Here is a 26,081-nt window from a genome sequence, read left to right on the forward strand (position 1 = left end):
CCAGGTGTGGGTCAAGCACGGCACATAGTTTCAGTTTGACAGCAGCATCCAGTGTCCTGCTGGCAGCTTCTAGGAAGGCAGGGGTTGTGGACTGGCCAGCAGGCTGTTCTCCCAAAACTGAGTCGACGGGCGAGAACGAAGTATCTAAAAGTAAGTGCGGCTACTCTGGGATCTCCAGATGGGATGCCATCTGGAAGGGCCTGGGATGGTGGCTTAGGTAATCGCCCACATTCACAACTCTGAGGCTTCCGGAGGGGGGTGAGGAATAGGGCTGCAGCCTGTGTGACTGAGCATATGCTTAGGAGCATGGGTGCATATCCCAGAGAGATGGGTAAGGGCCGACGTGTTTGGAAGCCCCCACCCCTTTTCTGCGACATAGTAGCAGGTGGGAAGAAGGAATGTCTGTGGTTAGCATGTGTAGTTATTCTCTAAGTTTGGTTGCTGAATTCCCTCCTAACTCCTTCACAGATTAACTGTGTGACCTTAGGCAAGTCACTTACCTGCTCTTTGAGCCTTAGTCTTGAAGCTGTAAAATGTGGATAAAAATAACATCTATCACCAGGGTTGATCATTGCACCTCGTGGTGGCTACAGGGGCTCGCCGCCGCGGGGGAGCGCCGCAGAGAGCGCAGCGCTCCCTGAAACCTGAGGGAAACCGGCTGGGGCCTGCGGAGGTGGGAGCCGGGCTCTGAAACCCGCAGAGCCAGACCCGGGATTGTCACGGATGAGGGGGAATAAGCACAATAATGTTGCAAACACTTCTCTGTTTGCCGAGAGAGCAAACGGGGCACTTCCCTCCTACCAGAGAAGGCCATGGCACATCCCCTGCAGTGGGAAAGGCCCTGTCACCTTTTGTTCCAAGGCTTTTACTGAAAAACTTATCAGTGGGCTAGGTAACAGGAATGCATACATACACATGTTACATTAGCATGTTAAGTTTCCCAAAGAACAGATACCTTTAAGAAAACAAGGGACAGGAGTTTACCGATTTATATGGGTCCAAGAGGAGGCCAGTCTCAACAAAAGAGAATGAAGACAAGGGCAAGCGCCTTAATGATAAAGGGTAAGGGGCATAAAAAATGTGAAGGTCCTTCACAGCATGAGCTGACCAGAGATCTGAGGGAGGAACAGAGCCCACTCTAAAGAATTTACTTTCAGGCCTGATTACCCTGGCGTAGCCCCTGCCCAGGGGAACAGGTCAAGTCGCCTCAGGAGCCTGTTTCTCCAAGGCCTCCTGATTATTTTCAGCCTCAGGACCCTCCAGGCTGTGGGCAGGGTTACAGCTCCTGAGACCAGGCCAGGCATTTCCCAGCATCTCCCCCTTTTTTGTTTGTTAGAGCGGACGTTGGGGGAAGTCCAACAAACCTAGCTACTTGTTCTTCCCTCACCCTATCTCTGTGGAACAGCTTATAAATGCATCACAAGGCACAGAAGACAATAATGATCAATAAACATCCTGCAGCACCAATAACCCATACACGGAGGTTCAGACCCTCAAACCAAGTTTTAGGATTAAGCCAATGCAAATTATCATTTAGAGTTTGGACAATTTCCAGCAGAGAGAGTCTCTTAATGTCCTGAAGTTTTTGATGCAGCTCGAGCTGGAGCTGGTCAATCTGGCCCTTCAGATTGGGTGAGAAGGCCCCTCTAAGGCAGTGTGGCAATTCCACCCAAGAGTGTTGGCTGGAGTTGCACTGCAGTGGGGTGACGCACAGCTTGGAGAAGCCTGGATCACAGGCGAGCCCCTGGCAGGTGACAATGGCATCCTATCGTTCTCCTAGCCATAGCATGGCCAATTCCACAGCTGAAAGCCTGGTGAGGATCTCCTGGTCAATTTGAGTTTGCCGGATCATTTCCTGTGTGGTGTTAGTGAGAAGAATATCGACAGCATGAGCAGTTTGGACAGACTCAGCAAGGGCAGTGCCGGCCGCTGCAGCAGAGGCAGCAACAACAATAGCAGACGCAATGCAAGCAACAGGCATGCTTATAAAGCGTTTTACTCTGATCTGGGCGAGGGCCTGATTCAGGGCTGCTAGACCCCCTGGGTCCTGCTCCTCTCGGGTGACATTCACAAGCAGCCAGATTTCTGTTTGCCTCCCTATGACAAAAACGGAAGTAAGTCTACCAGAGGTCACATTAGCATGAGTGAGGCAACTGGCATATATAGATCCAGGACTAACTTGCAAAGTATATGTCCAGGACTCCTTGTTAAAGGACAACTGAGGCTTTCCTGGAATAGCTAGAAACAAGTAAGGATGGGAAGTACAGACAGTAACCCAGGAATTATTAGCTTTCCAGATAACATCATATCCTTTTCCGGTGTCTTGCCTCTAATATACTAATTGACCCAAAGCTCTTTCTATAAATGGGAGTCCCATCTTCCAGGTGTTAGTGTGCCAAAGGCTGGTATGATTCTTAGAATTCTAATGACAGATGCTCCCGTTCCTTCTCCAGACCAGCTGATGTCAGAATACCTTCTCATAGGTTCTGCAGGAGCTTTTGGCAGCCCGTTAAGGCCAAAAACTCTCCATCTGGCACCCATCTGGCCAGGGATGTCAATGAAGGAGGGAGTTTGATCCCTACAAGGGGAACAGACAATTGGTTTATCAGGCCTGGATGTAAATTCACCCATAGATATATCTGGGGGATATACATCTTCCCCATCATATTTTCTGTCAAAATCTATTGCTCCAATTAAGGACATATCAGTTTGGGATTCCTTGTTTTCTAAGGCATAGGAATACCATTTAAAGGTTATAGGCAAGCACAGCATGTCATGCAAGGTAGAAAAACGCGCTGGCAGATGATCAGAAACATATACAGTATGATTTGGGACGACCATCCAATGTCTGTTCCTTTGTAGAGGTCCATCAGCGGGTAGCCAAACACCTCCCATCCACTTGGTGTCATTATTGGACAATGCAGTTTCTGGATTCCCCCAGGTGTGTAGCTTAAACACTGGTGGGTCTAAGATGCGACTCCAGTAAATAAACTGATCATCGGCTGCAACCTGTGAGCTTCCCAAACATAGCAGAAAAAAGCAAATGGCTATTCTCACAGGGTTGGCAGAAAACACAGAAAGATATACTAAAGACTGGTTTTCAGGGGGTGAGAGAGTCCTGATTTTTGACGTCTCCGGCTTCTGGTGGCAGGTCTGCGTCCTCCGTCGTCGCTCGGTTGTGACCACCTGGGATAGCTGATTGGGCAGGTGCTTCCATCCAGTTCATTCAGACTTGTTGCACATGGTGGTCCTGCTGGGACTTAAAAACAAACATACCTTCTTCCCCCAGGTTGGTAACTCTGTCCATCCTTCACAGTTTCCACTCCTAGGGGGTCCCTATAGAATACCAAGGGATGAGGCCCTTCATTGGGCTTACTCCGGTGGAAATGTTTCTCTATTGGAATATTAAGTGATTGTCACAATTAAAATTTACAGGTATATATGGCTATTATTATCAAATTTTAGTAAGTTTTTAGTAAATTTTTCATGGAGGACTCCTGACTCCCCCTTTTTTGTTTGCTGGAGGAGAGCCTTAAACGTATGATGAATGCGCTCCACAATTGCTTGACTGAGAAGGTTACAAGAGATTCCTGTTTTATATTGAATTTCCATTTGTTTAAAAATTCTTCCGATGACTTTGCCATGCAACCTGGCCACTATCAGTCTTATAAGGAGGCTGAGATTGCAGGCCTCAGGCCTCAGGCCCAGCTGAAAAACTGCCTGAGTTTAAAAGTGCGACTTTTTTTTCTTTCAGTCCTGTAAAAACAAGCATCCTGCTGTTAGGATTAGCAAGTTAATTACTTTATTGTTCTCATGACCTAGTCATTTCCAGGTCTGGAAGTTATGGTGTTTCAAAAGACTTTTATACTTATTTTTCATTCATTCATTTTCTATTTTTAATATCCTTTCTTCCCATGCCATACATGGATGTGGCATATATCTCTTTCTTTTATTCCTTCTTACTCTTTTCCTTCACAATCCTTCACCTTCTTATTTCTTTCTCCTTCCCTATCCTTCACTTTCTTCAATTCCTTCTTTTTCCTTCCTTTCCCCTACACAATCCTTCCTTAATGGCCACAGCAAGTTAAGTGGCTTCCAGTACCTACTTTCTGGCAAACTTTAAGAAAGTGACTTGATGTTAAATGTTGTTAGCTTGATACAATTGAGAACAGCTTTATAAATATTATTTGCGTTCTCATAGGCTAACTAATGAAAGAGTTTCAATTGCTTTATTTATTTACTCACATATTTAGGTTCACCAAAAAAAAAAAAAACCCCAAACTTGAAAAACCAATACTTTTCATTCAGGACTAAAAGCAGTTGATTTCTGGCAAGTCCCCTGCTGTGGTTGCTTTAATATGCAAAGGAGCCAAAGTAGTTGTTATCAAGCTCCAAGTAAGAAAATTCTGATGCTCAAAATTTCTGAAGCCAATTTAATTTCTTTTTTACCTTTTTCCATTCCTTAACGATTACTGATTCCTTGTCAGGGAACCACGGACAGCATTCCTTTACTGTCTGCTGACAGCCCGCACCCTTAAGAAGCTGTTGGAGCAGCCTGAGACAGACCTGCTGCACCTGAGAGACTTGCAAACCTGTTTTCGCAGCTGGGAAGTGTTTTAGTGCCCTTTTCCAGTTCCACTTTCTTTCAACTCCGCTCTGTCTTTTATAAAGTGGTTTACCATCTTTGTCATAACTAGATTTACATTGGTTGGCCCAATGTCTGCCTTTCCGACAACATGGGCAAACTGTATCGGGGGGGTCTCCCTGAAATAACTTGCAGAGGGGCTTTGCAGTCCCTGTGCTCATGGCCTGTCTTGCCACAGTTAAAACACTTAATTTCTCCTTTAATGGCGGTGGCCAATAGCGAGGCACGATGCTGCTCCAAGCCTACACTCTGGCAGGCCTGGATGAATTGACCGATACTGGTAGCAGTTGCTCTTATAGGAGTGGGAGCAGCTTTACAATCATTAGCATTCTCATAGGCTAACTGAAATAGAAGGATCTCAGCTGCTACTAGATTCCCAACTTGCCTCTGTATTGCTTCCTGTAATCTGTCAACAACGTCTAAATAAGCTTCCCTGACCCCTTGTCGAATGTTAATAAAGGAGCCAGGTCCCTGGACTTTAGCTTCCGGGACCTCTCTTAAGGCACGGGAAGCCACCTGGGAGCGTTGAATAAAAACCTGGGAATCCATTCTAGCCTGCTCTTCAGGAGCTTCAGACTGACCCATCCCAAGTAGCATATTAAGCCGCACTGGGCTGTCGTTCCTGGTGTTCTCCATGGCCTGTCGGCGACAGCAGTCTACTCTGATTGCCATACAGAGAACTGAGCTGGGGACAGAACAGTCCTAGCCAGAGCAATCCAGTCACAGGGGGCCATTCGATAGCTATCAGTGATGGCAGAGATAAGCCCAAAAGTATAGGGTGACTGAAGTCCATTTTCTTTGATGCTCTTCTTTAAATCTTTATACATTGCAAAAGGCAACGGCTCGTGGACAGGCTGTCCGCGTGCCTAACTAACAATCGGAAAAGCGGATAAAACATCCCAATCTCCTGCTTGTGCAGCCTCTTTTAGACATTGCTGCATAGCAGTGGTGGTCTCTTTAAATGCCAGAGGGGAGTCGGCGGGAGGAGGAGGCGGACGAGGAGGAGGAGGTGGTAAATCTTCCAGCCTGTTCTCCTGAGGCGGGACAGTAGGAGAGCTAAAAGGGGAATCTCCTTTCTCCGTTTGTGGCGGAGGCTCTCTGTAATTAGGTTCCTCACTCCCGCCTGCATTCGCTTTATGGTCTCTTTCCTTTGAGTCTGAGCTTTCCTGATCACTAAAATTTCCAGTATGAAGAGGAACTAGAGCTGTTGTAATTAGGCTCCAAGTTAATGAATCCTGACGTCCTATAAGGATCCCATTTCCTTGAAGCCATTTCAGTCTCTGTCCGACCTTTTCCCATACTTCCAAATCCAAACAACCTTCTTAAAACCACAGACAGTATTTCTTTACTGTGTGCAATAAATTAACTCTATTTTTCTCTTTAACTTTGCATCCTTCAGCCTTAAGAAGATGCTGAAGCAGTCGAGAGTACATCTTCTGTTCCCTAGAAAGTCTTGAGCCCATTTTTGCAGCTGCAATGCTGTTGTTTTGTTTTCCAACTCCGGTTTCTCTCAACTCCACTCGGCTTTTCATGAAAAGCCTGTTCTGACTGAAAGCTAGGGACTGAGAAAATGTGCTGCTTGTGGGAGAGGGCTTCCAAGGGTGTCCCTCCTCGGTTACCACCAACTTTATTTTACTGTGAGTGGAATTCCCTGTGAGGCCCCTGCACGTCTTAGGAAATAATCCCAGACACCTCCGTGACAGCCTCCACGCACATGGGGACACCCAAGCGCCGAGCGCCTCTGCAGGGAAGAGGCGTGCCTCTTATCCTCCGAGCTGTTCTGCCGAGGCCTCATTCACTTTCCCGACTGCTTAATTACCTACTGGCTGGAGACTTCCCATTTGAAACGCGGAGAGGGAGGAGAACTGCACTTTGCACTCCAAGCTAGAGTCTTGCTTTCTCGTTTTGAGAGTTAAAACCTAGATGGGAATGTGCCGCAGGGTTGGGACTGTGAATGCTTTGACCGTGTGCCTCTCGTTGTGTGGACTTCGTCTTCCGGCTGGCGGGAGACCTAGTGTCCTGTGCGGGTCCACGTCCAGCGTATCCCTTCCCGGGAGTCTTTATATCAGCGGGCGCCCTATCGGCATTTAAGTGCTCGACCCAGGCCCGAAATGCAGCTGACTCAAGGGAGAGAAAGCAAGTCTGCGAGGAGGGTTTCTCTCTTTTTTCTCTTTTTTTTTTTCTTCCCTTTTTCTTTTGAGTTCAGATTGAAACTTTCAGATGCTAACTGGGGGAGGGGAAAACACAGGACAGAAATTCTAAATGAACTAAACCTACTCTACCGAATGGGCACCGGCCCTAAGCTCTCCCTGAACCTTACCTGCACACACCCGCAGCTCCACCCATACAGGGACGGTGCCGCTGATGCCCTTACCTAGGGACAAGGCGCCTTTCCCAATCCAGTAAGTGTGTGGTCCGTGACAGGCGTTGCTTCAACAGCCGCTGACCGAGGAATTTTGATGGTCGCTTTTTGACTTCGTCTCCGCTGGGCTCCAACGGGGCCGCGACATACCAGGGGATGTCCATGTTCCGGGCGCCACAATGTCGCACCTCACAGCGGCTGTAGGGGCTCGCCGCCCCGGGGGAGCGCCGCAGAGAGCGCAGCGCTCCCTGAAACCTGGGGGAAACCGGCTGGGGCCTGCGGGGGTGGGAGCCGGGCTCTGAAACCCGCAGAGTCAGACCGGGGGTTGTCACGGATGAGGGGGAATAAACACAATAATGTTGCAAACACTTCTCTGTTTGCCAGGAGACCAAACGGGGTACTTCCCTCCTACCAGAGAAGGCCGTGCTACATCCCTCCAGCGGGAAAGGCCCCATCGCCCGTTGTTCCAAGGCTTTTATTGAAAAACTTATCAGTGGGCTAGGTAACAGGAATGCATACATACACATGTTACATTAGCATGTTAAGTTTCCCAGAGAACAGATACCTTTAAGAAAACAAGGGACAGGAGTTTACCGATTTATATGGGTCCAAGAGGAGGCCAGTCTCAACAAAAGAGAATGAAGACAAGGGCAAGCGCCTTAATGATAAAGGGTAAGGGGCATAAAAAATGTGAAGGTCCTTCACAGCATGAGCTGACCAGAGATCTGAGGGAGGAACAGAGCCCACTCTAAAGAATTTACTTTTAGGCCTGATTTCCCAGCGACCGCCAGGTCTGATTTAGGGCTGTTTTTCCCCACATTGTTTCAAGCCTGAGCCAGGCGGGAGGAGGGAACCACCAAGAGATATAAGGAGACTGCTTCTCAGACTCTGGCCGTGTCCAAGCCAAGCCGAGAGGTGTGGGGGCTTCTTTGCCCTTTCTCCAGGGCCCCCAATTTCTTATCTGTGGCCTTTTCGGCTCAGGACTGTCTTAGGTTGCCCCTCCCCCAAGGGGAGGGGTTTTACCCGTCTGCGGCAAGGACCATCACAAGGCAAAGCAGAGGGGCCGGGGGAACAGGTCAAGTTGCCTCAGGAGCCTGTTTCTCCAAGGCCTCCTGATTATTTCCAGCCTTGGGACCCTCCAGTCTGTTGGCAGGGTTACAGATCCTAAAACCAAGCCGGGCATTTCCCAACAGTTTAAATGTGAAGTTCAAATATGTGTGAAATTGCTTTGAAAACTCTACAACAAAAAAGCAATTGCTTAGTCTTTTTCAATTTAGTTCAGTTACTCAAGGACTTGTTGAGCACCAGACAGACCTGGATAAGACAATGCACAGAAAGTGCCTGGCTACTCTCCTGTCTGACGCTTTCCCCCTCCCCAGCTTTCTGGTGAGGGCTCATGCAGCGCCTTTTCCTCAGCTGGAAGAAGGCTCTGAGAGCCTTTCCAACTTCAACCCAGCTTTGCTCCATAACGTAGATCGCCATGTCATCCTGCCCTTGCTAAGGTGGGGAAAATGAGGTCCCCCCCGGGTAAGCAGGTGAAGTAGGCAGAGCCCTCTCCCAGGCCCGGGCAGCTTTCCAGAGTCCCGATGCTCCCCCGGCTCTACAGCCAGGAGGCCTCAGACATAGGCCTCTCCTCATTCCGTGCTCTCCCTTTGCCCATCTGGACAGTGTTCCCAAGCCAGCCACAGACCCCCCCAGCCCAAACACAGCTGCCGTACAAGCTCCATGTCCCACTACCCCAGTTCCTTTTGTGCAGCTGTCTCAGGCCTGGGACCACCCAAGCTGCTGCGCTGCTCTGGGCACAGCTTTAGCCATCACTCTCCGCTTCACTAGGGGAATTGCAGCTTCCGTAACACCTGGAGAGAGGATGTACCGACTCATGGGTCAGGGTAGAAGGCCACCATCTGGTCCATCCATCTGGTAAAGCCTTCTCCTGGCCTGGATGTGGTGGTGTAACACAAAGGGCCATGAGCCAGAAGTCAGGAGAGCATCTAGCTCTGCAATCACTGCCTGTCCCTGAGCACCTCCAGATCAGCGGTCCCCAAACTTTTTGGCACCAGGGACTGGTTTGCCTGCTTGCCTGCCTGCTTGCCTGCCTGCTGTACAACCTTGATCCTAACAGGCCACAGACCAGTACCGGTCCATGGCCCAGGGATTGGGGGCCCGTACTCTAGATCTCGGTGACTTTATTTAATAAAAAGCATGACAGCAGCAGCTCCCACATCGTAAATCCACCTACCCTGGCTTCAATCTCATTCCCACCCAAACCAAGCCCAGGTGGTAGACAGGGCAGGTACCACAGTCCCATTTTACAGTCAGGAAACTAAGACTCCGTGAGTTAACATGAGTGATGTAAGGTCACCCGCAAATAAAACGATGACATTTCGGCACAGCCATTTTGATTTGGTCATGGGGACATTTTAATATCACACGAAAAAGAAAATAACCAACTTTTTTAAAAGTAGTTTTATTCATGCATGTGCTCAGCAGAGGCTCCCCGCATCCATGCCTTGGACTGTCTTTGAGGGCTGAGGGTCCCCAATTCCATGGCTTTGACACAGCATGACAGAGTAGAAAGAAATTTTGAAGGCAATGTGTCTGGCTATAGGAAACAAATGTAACATGCCCTACACATGGTAGGAGTTGAATAAATAGCAACAATTATTATTTTTCAGGAAGAAATTTCTTTTTGGCACCTTCCTCTGGGTTCAAGTTACTTCCTGTGAAGGAAGTAACTCTTCTGTGAAAGGTAGAAAACAGAGAACTGAACTAAGTCCTCCAAGACTGGATTTCCTTCTCTCTCCTCTCCCAGCTGTTTCCCCACAACTCCAAGACCCGCTGCAGTATTATACAGTGACAAAGTGCTTGTCCTCTTGATCAAGAGTACCTGGATTTGAATCCCATCACAGTCATTTACCAACTGTGTAACCTTGGGCAAATTGTTCACTCTCTGTGCCTCAGTTGTCTCATCTGTGAAATGAGTTGGCCCATTTAATTCTTTTAGGGTATCTTTAAAGATTAAATGAGTTAACACTTGTAAAGCCCTTGGAAATTATTCAGTACGTGCTAGCTATAGTCACTGTCCACCATTTCTATCCTCCTACATAACATGTGTCTCCTCTTTCAGGCCATGCTGGTCCAATCTGAGCAGCTCACCCCCCACCACCATCTCACATTCAAAGGATGTCCAGTAAATAGAATTCTATTCACTTCTCACTCTAAGGAGAGAAAAAGAGAAGACTGCTGGTTTTAGAGAGGAGATGTAAAGACACTAACATCTTTTAAATCCTGACGCCACACTAAAGTTGTTTCATTTAATCCTTATGGCAACTCTCCATATTAGGCACAATTATCTTCAATTTACAGATGAGGACTTGAGGTTCAAAGAGTTTAAACCTCCTGCCCCTCAAATCACATGGCCCAGAATTGAAAGAGCTAAGAACCAAGCTGATGAGCCCATGCTTTGTGCCACTCTCCAAGTGCACAGCAACCATGAAAGTCAAGTGCTTGGATCCCAGTCTTCTGTGCTTAAGTAATTACAACCTCTTACAGTTGAAGTGTACTTTATACTATTTAAAGTGCCTCCATATACATTTTCCCATTATCCCCCTCCATATTTTCCCATGCCACAGTAGCCCTTGAATCTAGAAGAGTCAGGAACTGTAAAGCCCATTTTACAAATAAGAAAATTGAGCCCAAGTGGTAGAGGTCTTCTGCAGCCTGTGACAGAGCAAGACTCTGGACTCTGGGTTATTTTCCATCCTCCAGGCTCTTCTCCATGCTACTGTCCGTATCGTGCCCCAAACCAAGAAGGCATTTGGCAAAGTGAGAGAAGTCAGTTTTGACTTTGGTCTTCTCAGAAAGGAGATGTGAGAATGTAACCATTCCCTGTCCTATCGGCCTTTGCTATGCAGGAGGTTCTTGTCAGGCATTCTCTTTCAAGGCCCTCTGGGGATAAAGAGATTGATCTAGTTGGCCCCTTCCTTCAAGGATCCTGCTGTCTGGTAGAATGAATGAGATAATTACCTACACAGCAAGGTAAAGTAGGATGGAGTCAATTACAGGGCTTCTAAGTCTTTGTTGAAAGGTGGAAATCCACAAGACTTATTCCCAGAGCTTCGTGGAGCTGATGCTTGAAATGCTTAATTTCTGCTTCAGTCTTGCCTTGCCAGCAGGTCACTCAGGGATAGGATCCGAAAGTCTTGGGTCTTTCTAGCTCATGCATTCTTCAATCCCCGTGGGTGTTCTTTCTCCATGTACCTGCTCTCAGGAGTTCCAATTCACTTCCCTCAACACTGCCTTTACTTAAAGACTCTCCCACACTCCAGGGCTTACATAAACTATAAATTCTCCTAAGCTCCCACCTGTCATCACAAGCCTAAGCCCTGCCAAACTATATAACTGCTCTCCCTCCCTTGTGGTGCTGTAGTTTCTGGGCTCACTGTAGTCTGTACTTGGCCCCTGCACCACAAGAGATGACAATGTATTCCCAAAAGGACTCAGGAGTGAGTAGGGGAATAGGGGAAGGGGTTGCTCAGTACAGGCCAGGGAAAACCCCTTCCCTAGCCAGGCCAGCGCTTTTCCTCCTCTGAGCTCCAATCTTCCTGCTCCTCCAAGTTCACATTCACAAGAAATTTTCAGAAACTGTGAACCCAGCTTCAAGTCCCCACAGGGCATGTTTTCTGTCCCCTCTGAAGCCCCTGGGGCTGCCAGGGCTCTACTGACCCTCTGCTATATACTGAACAGACATGGAGCCCAGAGTTGCTGAAGGCCATGTGGTTTATCAGCAGGGAGCCAGGACCTGGTCCAGGAGATCCCTCTCCCTCTGAAGAAGGAGGAAACCTAACATTAGATGGACAAAGTTTTGGACTCAAGCTATGAGACCTGAAGATCATTCTAACTGAAGGGAAGCTAGCTAGATTAACTTAATAAGGAGACAAACATTCTTTTCTAATATGGCCTATATCCCTGCCCTATGCCACTATTGTGTAGCCGTGTTATGAATATGTCAGGACAGGAACTCAGAAAAAAGAATGATCTAGAACATTCCAGACTCACCAGTGAAAACACAACTCTTATTTTAAGGACTAGAAAGGTGCCTTCATGTATGATATACTAGCCTATGTATATCCCAGAAGAATAGGCCCCTCCACTCATCTAAGCAGTAGTGATAATAGGGTAGCGATCCAATTCTGCTTTGGGTCTTGGGACCAAGACTCTCCCTAAGCCTTAGATATACCATCTACAATATGAAGATAATCATATCTACCTCTTGGGTTGTTATGAGGACAGATGAAGTCATATAAGAAGCTAGAAATGCACCAGGTACCTAGTAGGTGTCCGATATATGTTATGCTCTTTCCTTAAACAAAGCCTTTAAGTCCAGCTCCACCATGGCACTTGGAACCTCTATAAGACCTGAATCTCCCAGGTTTGGAAGAAAGTCTGGTTTTGAGAGGAAGAGATCCCTAATAATCCTTTAAGCCCAGGGTTTTTTCACCTGTTAACAGAGAAATCATGCTTCTAGTTTATCTCTGGGCAAAGATTTTCTGTTCCTGAGAGTGTGGGCGCCCTCGCTCTCCCATCCTCTCCCCTGGGACTAGACCATGTGTTTCCTCACCAAGATCATCCTCTGCCAGGTTTGCCCTTCCAGCTGTGCATGCTTAATGCTTTCAGCCCTGGCCCAAGGCTGTGCAAAGAATAGTGGGTACACGTGTGTATCCTCCCCCCACGTGGACACCAACAGCCATCTTAACATGTCACACATGAGAGGAAGCCTGGGCTGGAAGTCAGGACCCCAGCTGGAAACCTGCCACCTGACTGTCTGGACCCCGGGGCAGATCATTTTTATTGACCCAGGGGAGGGCTGCGTGCCCCAGCTCAGTCCATGGGAAGACCCATCCCCTTCTCAAAGAAACATTAGGAAGTTTGCTTATCTAAAGGCAAGAACAGGAACCAGAACCAAGGAGAACCATGGCTGGTTTGGGCTCTTAAAACAGCATGAGGCAGTTTGTCCTCCCATCTGCCAGCGAACCCGAGGCCATTGCAAGTGGCAGGTGGTGGGTTCCCCAGGACCCAGCACAGCAGCCAGCCCATCCCATGTATCCCAGAGGAGACAGACTTCTGAGCCTTCTGACCCCTGCTCCCACCTGGGAGCATCCCTCATGGTGACTCAGGTTGCTCAATCTGGTGGTCTCCCAGCCAGCACCCCCTGGGCACATCCAGCTTGGGGCTGACGCTGGCATTTGGCTAAGACCTCTCTCCAGAGGTTAATCATTGGCTTGGTGTGAAAGGTCCGAGGTAATTAACCAGAATCAAGAGAGCCTCGAGTTGCCACCTGACACCCATATCTGTCCCCACCTCCCCTAACCTGTTCCCTTTCCTCGTCCAAAGAACTAAAGAAACAGAATACCTTTATCTCCATAAGGAAATAAAAAGGTTCCTTGCCGGTAAATTCCCCCACAGAAAAGAAGTAACCAAGATAAACAGCTCTATTGCCTTTGGCTCAAGCTAACAACAACGGGAGTCACTGGGAGGGAAGCAGGGGCTGAGATGGCAAGGGGAGCCTGGGAGATCTGTACCGAACATTCTACTGCTCTGAGCTTTCTTATCTTTATGGGGCTCATTACTGCCCAGGTTTCTTAATATGGTTTTTTCCTTTAACTCTCTTATTTTCAAGTTCATTCCGAAGTTTAAAGCCTGTCAAAGTCTGTGGGAAAGGGGGGACTCCCTTCTCCTTCTGGAGGCTGCACATTGTGTTCTGAAAACAGCTGTGGTCAGGCTGGGCCCTGGACCCTCAGCTCTCCATAGTACTAGGCTGTGTTCACAGACATGACAAAGTCCTCATGTGCTGTACCCTCTGGGTGGTCTTGTCTTGGATTCTCCATCTTCATCTGCCTCTCTTACTCAGGCAGGATAACAAATGCCGTAACACCTGACCCCAGAACCAAGCCTCTGGGAAATCATGGCACATTATTCAGCATCTCAAGAGCTTGATTTTTTAACCCATAAAATGCTTATAATTATATCCGTGTTATCTTATTTAAAGGGAAGTTATAAAGCTCCAGTGAAATCAAGGACAAGGCTTTGATAAGCAATGGAGGCTCTGAGATAACAGGAATAAGCACACGGGATAAGCATGCTGCTGTATTTGAGGTGTAATATGGTGCAGTGGGAGAGGTTACGAGCTTGGATTTTGGAGTCCAGCAAAGCTGAGTTCAAATCTCACCCACCTTCCCCACCCTCACCTACCCTTGAGAAAAGCACTTACCCATTAACCTTTCATTTCTTCCTATATAAAACATGGGTAAGAAGACCTACCCCATAGGGGCTGATGTCAAGTTCAAATGAAATAATACCCCTACATTATTTCACACAGTGCCTGGAACATGATAAGAAAACAATTGATGGTGGTCACTGTTACATTTGTGACTAACTAGGATTCCTCTGTGGGTCTTGGCTTACTCGTATGAACACACCATAAAGTATGCCAGCCCCCGCCCACTGCTCAGGGATGGCAGCTGAGACAGAGAGATGGGGCCATGTACTGGTAGTAACCAACCACCCAGCGAGCTGTCCTGAGCTCTTGCAGCCTGTGCTCAGGACCGTGCCTCCCAGCTGGGAATACAGAAGAAATGGCACTTGTGTCCCTCTCCCAAAGGAACATGCAGATGAATTGAGAAGACAAAAATCAACTTTATAAATTCTGAGGGACAAAAAGCACTGTGGGATGATGAGACTTTGAGCTCTAATGAGAAAGGCGGAGCTATTCCTTCTTTCAATAGGATTTTTGTCCCTTGCTGGAGATACAAAACCAAACAGGAACTCTAAGGTCATGTAGACTTGGGAGACTTAGGAGCTTCATCACTTTGTGCTATTGTCTTTCAGCACCCGAGCAGGAAATTGGCCTGGGCAACACAGCCTGGAGGGAGCCACCAGCGATGACGCTCTTCTTCCTCACCTGCCTGCTGGCTGTCTTCCCAGGTGCGTCTGCCAGGTCACAGCCTACTCCCTGCAGGATCCAGTTTCCTGGGGACACCGAGATCTGGCCCATCCCTAGGAATGCCCCTCTCAAAAGATGCACTCTCTCGTGGAGGAATCACACACATGATTCAGAAAACGCTATCCAAAAATGGATTGGGGATCAGAAACAAGAATGGCAGTTTCTCATTTCAAGGCCAGGGTCTGGTTTTCACTGGGAACTATAAAGAGAACTTGACCTTGAACTACGAGCTGCTCTGGGGTTTGGGAAAAATGACTTACCTTCCTGGCTCTCAGTATTTTTACCTGGGAAAAAAAAGAATAATCTACAAAGTGTTTTTAGAAATGTAAGGAAATAACAGACAGGAAATGCAAAAGTGTGTAGCACCCTACGAAAGTGGGGTTTTTTTAAAACAGTTTTTTGAACTTGCCGATTTTGATGCCTTTAGTGCTTCTGACATGTTTTTTTAAAGGTTTTTTAAAATTTGTTTTTCAGGAGAGAAGGGAGAGACAAAAAGAGGGAAACATCAATGTGTGGTTGCCTCTCACGTGCCCCTCTACTGGCGGGGGGCCCGGTCTGCAACCTAGGCATGTGCCCTGACTGGAAATCAAACAAGCAGCCTTTTGGTTTGCAAGACTACATCCCCCCAACTAACCCACACTGGTCAGGGCAAAAAGTGTTTAAAAAAATAAATAAATAAACAAGGGATAACATTAAATAAGTTTACATTCCACTGTCCTTCAAATGGGTGTCATTAAGACATTACAGTTAAAATTTAATAATGATGAATCAATTCTTTTATCCGCCAGCAGTAATAGTCTAGCTGTAGGACATGCAAAGAAGCCACAGAAGACCCATGTTTAAGGTGGAAATTTTATCTCCTCAATGTGGGCTGTTGGGAGCCTTCCAGCAGGCTTTACCTCCCACGGACTTTAGAAAGCCTCTGTTCTCTGTGTCCACAGTGGTCTCCACGAAGAGCCCCATCTTCGGTCCGCAGGAGGTGAACAGAGTGGAAGGCAGTTCAGCATCCATCAAATGCTACTATCCAGACACCTCTGTCAACCGGCATTCCCGGAAGTACTGGTGCCAGCAGGGAGCCAGGAGCCGCTGCACAACCCTCATCTCAGACGGCTACATCTCCAAGGAGTATGAGGGCAGAGCCAACATCACCGACTTCCCAGAGAGCAACATGTTTGTGGTAGACATTGGCCATCTCACCGAGAAAGACTCTGGGCGCTACAGGTGTGGCGTGGGCATCGTTAACCAAGGCCTATTCTTTGAAGTGAAACTGGTAGTCAGCCCAGGTGAGGATCCTTGGGCTTCTGTGGGAAAGTGAGAGGGAATCATCCCAGGGGCAATGGGAGGGCTTGAGGAAAAAGGTCCCGAGAGAGAGGGTGCCCTAGCAGGAGGTGCGGAAAGCTGTGGGTCCTCCTCCCTCCAGAGGCAAGGGCCTTTCGTAATAGAACATGAGAATGAGACAGATGGCACCTACTTGGGGTGGCGGGTGGAAGGTCTTCAGGGCCTAGTACAATTTAGGGTTTTACTCAGCCCCTAGCTTAGAAGGGCATTAGGACAACTTCTTTTGTTGTGTTTGGAGCAGGTGGAGCAGGAGATCTATGAGCTAAGGGACACAGAAAAGACAGGGAGAGATTTAGAGCAATCCTTAAATTCCTGACACTAGGGTACCCCTTAGATCAAGACTTCAGGTCGCCAGAAGGCTTCTTTGAAAATGCATTTTAACTTGGGATCCATTAGTGCATCAATACTCTCAGCATAAATCAAATGGCCAGTTCTTGCCCAAAGACCAGGGCTCTGAAGAGGTGGGCTCCTGAACAAGGCTGTTCTAATTGAGAAAAGAAAAAAAAAATAAAGGTTTTGTGACAAGGTGTCAATGACAGGGGCATTTCAGATAGGCAAGGGAAATTAAAAGAGAAAGGTCTTAAGGGAAAACATTTGGAGAGATTCCCAAAGACATGTTTTGCTCTTTTGGGATGTGTTTAGTATTATCTGTGGGCTGAATAAAGAGTTCATTTAGGTGGTCATGGAGATTCATAAAATCAAAAAATCTTAAGATCCAAGGAGAGATTAGAGTTGACTCTATATAAGACATCCAGAAGGAGATTGGAGACAATGGGTATGGAGCTTATGATCAAACACGATATTTACATTTAGCAGAAAATTCATTACTTCACAAAGAAGCACATTCCATGTGTAGATTGTTGTAAATTTTAGAAATTCTCTCACAATACACTGATGTCTTCCCCCTTGTACTTACATTTATTCTATTCAATGCATTAATTTAGACACCTACTGTGTATAAACATCGTGCAAGGTGCTGCACGGGATCCAAGCATGTATAAAGACTGCTCTCGAGGGGCTTCCAGTCTGTGGGGAACACAATTAACTGTTACCAGCCTGGAAGTATACGGTACAGATGTAAGAACAGAGAACACGGAAGAGGTAGAGATTAGTGTGAGCCTGGGGAGGCCTTCGTGGAGGAAACAGCAATAAAGCTGGCTTTGGAAGACATTCTGACAGTGTCTCTTTAGGGGGAACATTCCAGGTGACAGGCATACCCAGACCCTCACTGGGAACACTGAGTTGTCCTATGTCTCAAGAAAGTGAATCACAGCTTGCCTCCCCTGCCTCATCCTGCAGGTCCTGGGCTCCGAAATGACACTACAGTCTATACAGCAGACCAGGGCAGAACAGTGACCATCAACTGCCCTTTCAAGTCTGAAAATGCTCATAAGAAGAAGTCTGTGTGCAAGAAGACAGATGGGACCTGTGTCCTAGTCATTGACTCTGATGGGTATGTGAACCCCAACTATATCAGCAGAGCTCACATCAGTATTCAGGACACCAGCCAACTAGCGTTCAGCTTTATCATCAACCGACTCCGGGTCAGCGATGCTGGGATGTATGTTTGCATAGCTGGGGATGATTCTGATGGTGACAAAAGCAATGTTGACCTGGAAGTGCTGAAACCCGAGCCTGAGCTGCTTTATGGAGACCTGAGGGGCTCCGTGACCTTTGACTGTGCTGTGGGCTCAGAGATAGCACATCTGGCCAAATTTCTGTGCCGGGAAAGCAAAGGGAAACCCTGCGAACTGGTCATCAACACCCTGGGGAGGGTGGCTCAGGCCTTTGAGGGAAGAGTCCTGATTATTCCCAAGGAAAAAGGTTTCTTCAGTGTGCATATTACTGGACTGGGGAAAGAGGACGCAGGGAACTACCTGTGCGGAGCCCACTCTGATGGTGAGCCTGAAGAAGGCTGGCCTGTCCAGGCTTGGCAACTCTTCGTCAATGAAGGTGAGACTTGAGAGAGAGAAAGGGAAAAGGTGGGGTGATCTGGCAGGTGAGTGCCTAGTTCACTCCCTGTGAGTCTATTCAATATACATCAGTTAGTCAACAATACTAGCTGACAGACAAGCCATGAACTGGATGCTGTCTGAGCAGCTGTTCAGGAAAGCTAGAAAACACAGCCTTGGCCCTGTGTTATCTTTTAATTCTTCTTTTCTGTCATCATTTTGATGGCTGGCCCTGGTTAATAGAAATGAGGAGAGTCAAGCTCCTGATTGAAGCAAGACATGTAGATCATCCAGGTTTCAGAGAGCTGCAGTGAGGACGTAACTTGGGATCCCAGTGCCATGGCCAGGCTTGCAGATGCCATCTGCCCCTTTTCCCTGACCCTTAGCAGAATGGCACCTCATGCCTCACACTCAGAAAGCAGAAAAAGGGGCTTGCCTTGCTCTCAAAGCTTTCCCAGGAGGGCAACGCCCTCCCTCTAAATTTCCTTTTTGACATCTCTTAGGGTTAATTGTTGTTCCGCAAGATCTGGCTTACTTAGCTCTACTTTGGCGAGCCTTTGGTATGGCAAAATACTTCAGCCCCTGCTCTTTCTCACTCTGGACCACTCTGCGTAGAGTTAACCTCATAAGAAACCACAAACCAGTATTTACAGTTCAATGTCATTGCTCATGTGACTTTTAAGAGGCTTACATTCCTTGGGCATCATTTCTTTGTCTGGCTTGGGGTCTCTACCATTTTCCTCAGCAACTTCAGTCACCCAAGGTGCTCACTGAACCTCAGCGTGAACTCCTTGGAGAAGGACTGTCTTTCTCTTTGAAAGAGTCCTCAGAGTCCTCAACAATTAAACTTATGTGTGCTGCGTAGTTTATATTTTAAATCACGCTGTTCTAAATGTATTTTCTTAATTTGGAGAAAATCCATCGGGACACTTTTGTGAGACAAGCTAATAAAAAGACGAAAGCTTTATAGGGGAAGATTCTGTAGGAAGCCCAAAGAGTCTCTCCATAAACTCCTTCCAGTGTCTGCTCCGAATAAGGTGGGGTGTGGAGGGAACGAGATGTCCCGACTATTGATGAAGATTACAAGGTCTGGTTGTGTAGTTCCAGTTACAGGCTCTATGACATTATGAAAGTCTCATTTTCTGAGGAGGGTGACATGATTTTTTTTTTTTGGATCCATATAAATTTTTATTGCTGCTTTGCCAGGTTTTGATTTCAGGAGCTGACTTGGGCTTATTTCTCTATACTCATACCTAACTGTGTGGACTTACCTTTGTAAAACTGACCAGAAAATTTCATAGTTTGTTGATATTTTCAAGGAATGAGCTTTCCCTCCCTTTTTATTATATGTTGATTTCCTGTGTCTGAATGTCATTCCCCACCTGGCTGAGACCAGGGGGAAGAGACTGCCTCAGGTGATGTTGCCATTCTTCCATCCCATCTCTGTCCTTCTAGAGACAATGATTCCACGTATTCCCTCCGTGGTGAAAGGTGTGGTGGGAGGCTCTGTGGCCATGCTCTGCCCCTACAACCCTAAGGACAGAGACAGCCGGAAGTTCTGGTGTCGCTGGAATGAGCGAAGTGGCTGTCCACAGGTGGTAAGCAGCGTTGGGCTGGTTAATAAGCAGGAGTACAAACAGTACCAGGGTCGGCTCGTCCTGCATGAAGAACCAGGCAATGGCACCTACACGGTCATACTCAACCAGCTCACCACCGAGGATGCTGGCTTCTACTGGTGTCTGACCAGCGGCAACACTCACTGGTGGTTCACAATGGAGCTCAAAATTGTTGAAGGTAAGGGCTAAACTGGGGCAAGAGGGAAGGGAGGCACCCCAGGACACCCCCAGTCAGCAGCAGCATCACCCCCAACCATTCTTCCTTCCACTTAACCAACCTCCATGCTGATGGGACAGACCTCAGGAGAGAGCCCACCCATGGAAAGGTCTCGTTTTCATACATGCAATAAGCACCCTTCTCTGCACCCAGTCTTCACTCTCCAAACTGCTACACATAGTATGACCTATCTGAAGTAGAGCACCGCTCTTTGTGTTGAGTCCAGAAAAGAAATGCAAGGAAAGCAAACTGAAGCCAGTGCGCAAGGTTCTGTGTTCTCTGATAGACTGATTCATGGCGGTCACTCACAATAATTATTATGTAGGTGCATAATTACATTTCTTATGTATTCAGGACAATGTTATTGTTTCTAATGCTGTTCAAGGAGGAAATGGGCTGTGGACCATGGTCCCCACCACAGTCATTTCCTTGCAGCAGCATCAGCAGTGCAACTTCTGTGCCTATTCTTCCATCCCTCCCTGCTCCAGGAGAGCCAAACCTTGAGGTGCCCAAGAATGCCATTGCATGGCAAGGAGAGACTTTCAAGCTGCCCTGCCACTCGCCATGCAAATTCTTCTCCTACGAGAAATACTGGTGCAAGTGGAGCAACAAAGGTTGCAAAGCCCTGCCCAGCCAAGAGGAGAGCACCAGGCAGGCCTCCGTGAGCTGTGACCAAAAGAACCAGCTCATCTCCCTGATCCTGAACCCAGTCAACAAGGAGGATGAGGGCTGGTACTGGTGCGGGGTGAAGGAAGGCCCCCGATTTGGAGAGACCGCGGCTGTCTACATAGAGGTCAAGGAGAAGGCCAAGGAGACAGTGAAGGGTGAGTCTCCAAGGCCAGGCCTACTCCTCCCTGGGCCCCGGAGAAGGCCCCTGCCTGACTCCTTCTCCATCAGGGTGGGGGCGAGGGGCCAGGTTTGGCCCTAAGAGGCTGGGGCAGGAGAGATTTAGCCCCCACAAAGTCTCAGCCTTCTAAAAAGGACATCCCCAATAAACACACAAACTAAGAAAAAAAGAGTGGGTTTGCCATTTAACCTCAGCTTCAAGACAAGTCCCATAGTTGCCCCTTTCAGCAATTTGAAAACCTTTTTAAATGTAGAGGTCTTCCTTTTTATATAACAATTTCTGAGTCACTATCACATGCAATACACTCGGCCAAAGCCTGCTCTAACAGGCAGCCAGATGCCTTCTCCTACAAGGTCAAATAGAAGAAGTTAAAGCAGCCTCTTCTATAAAGTTTGCATTTCACACCTCTTTTTCGAATGTCACACGAATTGTTTTATACCCGGTGAGGGTATTTTTAGTCCTTCTAGAAATGCAGCTGTGCCTGAGTCCTGCTGGTCAGCCTCACTGAGGGACCCAGAGCCAAGCTTCCACCAGGGCCAGCACTGCCACCCCCAGCCCCTCAGCCAGGAGGGCTAGGGCAGGGTTTTAAAGCTGCGAAAAATCTCCCCGTCCCCAAATGTTGAGTCCGTCAGCCCTTACACACAGTTGGACCTATGATACAGAGCTTTGTAGATGAGAATGAATTTGGTGTTAATGGGACAGAGATCACCTGTGACAAACAAAAGACCCTCACTCTATGGGTAGTATTATCCAGGACCCTACCCCCACAGCTTTGAACTCTCACTCTGACTCATAATAAAGTCTAACTCCACAGACTCCCTAACGTCAAGGAGCGAAAACATAGAGAAAAGGCCATAATCCAGCCACACTCTGCTCTCTCCAAGGGCCCCAAGATGTCAGCCAAGTGAACGTGCCTCCTGGTGAGGAGGTGATAGAGCCACATGTCAAAGAGATTGAGAAAAAAGTCGTTCAGGAACCCAGAGTTGTTGCGGAGGATGTAGTAGCAGTGAAGGATGCTGGAGACCCAGATGGCAGGAGCAGAGCATCCGCAGACCCCGGCAGGTGAGGAAGGATTTGGGGCTCTCCATTCAGAGAACATCTCTGAGGAGGAAGACCTGAGGCTGGGATGCCAGATCTAAGCAGGGGAGCCTATCAGCTTCTTGATAGTGGGAACATCCCTCATGGCCGCTTCTTGTCCTCAGGAGAGGCCAGGGTTGCTCTCTGCCCTTCTCCTGTGGCTGGGGCAGTCTTTAATATCCAGATCAATGCCCCAGGCCTGGGATGCAGAGAAGACCCTGCCCTCACTTTGCTGTGTCTGGAAAGGTTTCTTAGAAAAATGGAGTTAGGGGGCTCTATCAGAGGGAGGGAGAACCAGCCAAAGCTGATTTGCCAGCACATCGTGGGACACCCAGGTTTCCTTTTCAGTGACTAACTAACTCAATCTTTCTCCCAACTCCAGCTCAGCCGGACAAGGAGGGAGCTCCACAGTGCTGGTCTCCACCCTGGTGCCCCTGGCCCTGGTGCTGGCGCTGGGAGCCCTGGCAGTGGGGGTGATTAGAGCCCGGCACAGGAGGAACGTTGGTGAGCCCCAGGGTGCTCCCTGCCCCTCACCTCCAAACCCTTGGGGGTGCTGCCACGGTCCCTACTCGTTCATAAGCTCAAGAAAGAGTTTTGGAAAAGCAAGGTGGGGAAAGATAAACCCATACGTGCCTAAAACTTGCATTAAGTGCTGCTGTCCAAATGTTGTCTCTGGAAGGCCATCCCCAGTTACTCAGATCTAAGCTGAGAGACAGGGTTGCCAGAAAGAGGAGAGAAGGATGCTGAGGAACCTGCACTTCTAGCCTAGTTTGGGAGCTAATTGGATGTATGACTTTGGGTGTCCCCATTTCATGCCTCATGGCTCAAGACAGCAATTGTAATACCACCTCAAAGGGCTGATATGAGGACAAAATGAGGCGCTGTGCATTGAAATGTCAGAGTGACAACCAAGTCAGAGATGATTGAGTCTTGGTTATTTATGAAAAGAGACCGGGGAGGAGACTCAGAACATTTCTATTCTGCTTTGGGACATAGTCAGAGATGCGTGACCAGAGACCCTGTCCCCTTCCAGCTGTCCTGTGGGGCTCCCTCTGAGAGAAGTAGCACACCCTGTTCTCCTATGTCCCCAGCCCCATCCCTACACCAACTCCTCTTTCTCCTGGACAGACCGGATTTCAATTAGAAGCTACAGGACAGATATTAGCATGTCAGACTTCGAGAACTCCAGGGATTTTGGAGCCAATGACAACACAGGAGCCTCTCCCGTTGCTCAAGAGACATCTCTCGGAGGAAAAGATGGTACGTCCCTCACTTGAAAGGATGGGTGCCTGACCCCCTGGGAGAGCAAGAATTAAAGCTGACTCTGTGTCAGGTGGGAATATAAAGCTAATGAGAGCTAATTCACCCCCTTCTCTTCACACAGAGTTCATGGCCACCACCGAGAACACTGTGGAGAACGAAGAGCCCAAGAAAGCGAAGAGGGTAAGGATGAGGAGGGAGAAGGAGCCCTCCCTTGGGTGGCAAAGAAATATGACATGAGGAACTGCTGTTAGACATCAGGATAAACTACCTCAAAGAGGGGGCTGATGCCAGAGCGGCACCCAAGAAAAATGCTGCAGGGTGAGATGTATTTTACTGGTTGTGGCACAGATGTGGCCGGGGTAGAGGCAGGAGGTGTTTATAGGCTGTAAACACTCAGGAGGGAGGAAGCCTGGGGGAGAAGGAAGGCAAGTGCATGAAAGACTCGGCCACAGGGTGAGAAGGTCAAAAATCAAAGGCTGGTGAGTAGGTAGGTGCTCCTCCTGGGCTGTGGGAGCAACCCCTAATCACCAGACTTTGACTTTATGTCCCCACCCTCCCATGAGAGCTTGCTCAAGACCACCCTCTTGCCTGGGCCTGAGAGATATTTGCCGGTGGTGGGCAATTTGATAGTCACTAGATTATGAATTCAACATATTTAGTGTATCTTCTCCTTCTGATCCCCACCCACTGAACCGCTGCTCCAAACACTGACTCCTCTCCTGTTACTCCCTGTCTTCCAAGGAGGAAGCTGACATGCCCACCCCCACCCCAACCAAGTGCAATTTCACTTGAAATCATATCAGAGGCCGCTCCTGCCTTTGGGTCATGTATTATCCTCTCTTCTGCCTCCCTAATCCCAAGGTGATAGCATTGATCACACCTACTCTCCCTCACAGAAGTAGAGAGCCCAGCACTTGGAAGAATTAGGGCAATGAGCTAGCTCTGGAGACAACCTTCCCCTCTAGCCTTGTGTTGTGTCTCTGGGCTTGTGGAGAAAGACAAGCCTGAACTACGGTGGCTGATGCCAGGCTAGGCCCCCTTGCCCTCATGAACTGTGTGGGCAGAGCTTCCGGGGACAGGCCCAGGCAGCAGAGGGTTCCACTCCATGTGTCGGAAGGAGGTAGTGAGACAGAGAGAAATATTTTTAGAAGCTGCAACTTTCCATTTCTCAAAATTAGTCTCTGTAGGTAAGCACGGGGTCACCATAGGCTTGGGTCACTGGGGCCACGATTATGAATTCAGGGCCCCCCATGCCCTCCGCACTGAGCCTCTGCTCCAAACACTGACTGCTCTCTTGTTGCCCTTCAGTCTTCCAAGGAGGAAGCCGAAATGGCCTACACCGCCTTCCTGCTCCAGGCCAACAACATGGTGACCAACGTCCAGGACAGCCCCAGCGAAGCCTAGGCCAAGCGCCGGCCACCCTCTCCTTCCATGTTTGATAATCACCTTCAGAATCAATCACGCTGATCCTTAGGGCCTTCAGCTCAGAGGGCTTCACTGCCTGCACTCGCACCCCACCTACACTTTTTCTACCTGTCCTCAGAGAGTCTGCTGGTCCCTCCACAGTGGCATCCAAGCCTGGCCTCATTTCTGTTGGGGGTGGGGAGTTCCCACCTGAGGGAACTTATTCCTCATGAGACAACTAAGGTGTGGAAGGAGAATGGAATTTTTAGAGAGGCCTTGTCGAACAAAGAGAGCCAAAGATGGGTGGGGAGATCGTTTTAGACAGGAGGGCCATTCAGTGCTTCCCTGCACCCTTATTATGGATGTCACTGGGATTCTCCTTTTCACTGCCTCCGTCCATTTCTCATTCCCTCCCTCCCATCCATCCTCTCTTCTTTCCTTCAGTATATGAATCTTCACCCGTACCCAGGCACTCTGCTAGACGCATGAACAGAGAGGCTACATACCACACCTGCAGCTTTCTGTGAATATCACTGAGTCCTTGGAAGCCACAGCTCCTCTCAGGGTATATGTACTCACTACGACCTGAAATCCTCATCAGGTGTACTCGCCTCTCTGCCCATATTGGGAGAAATCCTACAAATATCTGGAGTCCTAAGGCCTTAGGGATCATGTAGCCTGGGCATACATACAACAAATCACAAACACACATTCTTAACATTTCACAGGTGAGAAAACTGAGGTCATGAGAGCTGAAGAGGTTTGCTCAGAAGCACCAAGTGAGATATGCTAGTGTCAAAACTAGATTTGTTGTCTCCTGTTTTCTTCACCAGGGATCTCTCTATAAGAGCCCCCACTCTCCTGGTGAAAACAGAATTCTAGGATGAGGAGGAAAAGTAAGAAGAGGAGGAGGTAGAGGAGGAAGAGGAAACTGTAAATGGATGCTGGTCTTTCACAGGCCCCACCTCAGGAAAGACAACTGTTTCCCTTTCTGTCACTCACATGGACTTAAGAGGATAAGGGAATGGTCAAATACTCATAACCCCTGTGTTTGAAGGGTTCTGAGTGGAAGGAAAGAAAAAAGGATATTAGATGGTGCAAAGGAGGGGCTGATCTCCAAAGAGCTAAGATTTGCCCTGACTGGTGTGGCTCAGTTGGTAGGGTGTCATCCTGCAAGGCGAGGAATTGCTGGTTCGATTCCTAGTCAGGGCACATGCTTGGACTGCCAGTTCGGTCCCAGGTTGGGGCATGTACTAGAGACAACTGATTGATGTTTCTCTCTCATGTCAGTGTTTCTCTCTGTCTCTTTCTCCCTCCCTTCTCTCTATGAATAAATAAATAAAATCTCAAAAAAAAAA

At 48.2% G+C, this 26,081-nt stretch overlaps 1 protein-coding gene across 1 annotated transcript; it reads left to right on the forward strand.

Annotated features, from left to right (window-relative positions):
* On the forward strand, window positions 1–26,081 carry PIGR (polymeric immunoglobulin receptor). Its single transcript, XM_054562808.1, has 11 exons — window positions 1–150; window positions 14,895–14,990; window positions 15,951–16,292; window positions 17,647–18,300; window positions 19,755–20,093; window positions 20,621–20,956; window positions 21,864–22,041; window positions 22,439–22,560; window positions 23,185–23,316; window positions 23,441–23,499; window positions 24,628–26,081. Exons 2-11 carry the CDS (start codon window positions 14,948–14,950, stop codon window positions 24,721–24,723), a joined length of 2,301 nt encoding a protein of 766 aa, XP_054418783.1. The 5' UTR covers window positions 1–150; window positions 14,895–14,947; the 3' UTR covers window positions 24,724–26,081.

Source organism: Pteronotus mesoamericanus, unplaced genomic scaffold, assembly GCF_021234165.1.
Source record: "Pteronotus mesoamericanus isolate MK-2021 breed Mesoamerican mustached bat unplaced genomic scaffold, CSHL_Meso_final scaffold_705, whole genome shotgun sequence".
In the NCBI taxonomy this organism is placed as follows: domain Eukaryota; kingdom Metazoa; phylum Chordata; class Mammalia; order Chiroptera; family Mormoopidae; genus Pteronotus; species Pteronotus mesoamericanus.

What these genes read in the sequence shown, in the direction of transcription:
- PIGR (XM_054562808.1), top strand. Translation starts at nt 14,948, where the DNA reads ATGACGCTCTTCTTCCTCACCTGCCTGCTGGCTGTCTTCCCAG. An exon ending in GAAACTGGTAGTCAGCCCAG is followed by an intron (nt 16,293 to 17,646) that starts GTGAGGATCCTT and finishes CTCATCCTGCAG; the next exon opens with GTCCTGGGCTCCGAAATGAC. An exon ending in GGCCAAGGAGACAGTGAAGG is followed by an intron (nt 20,957 to 21,863) that starts GTGAGTCTCCAA and finishes GCTCTCTCCAAG; the next exon opens with GGCCCCAAGATGTCAGCCAA.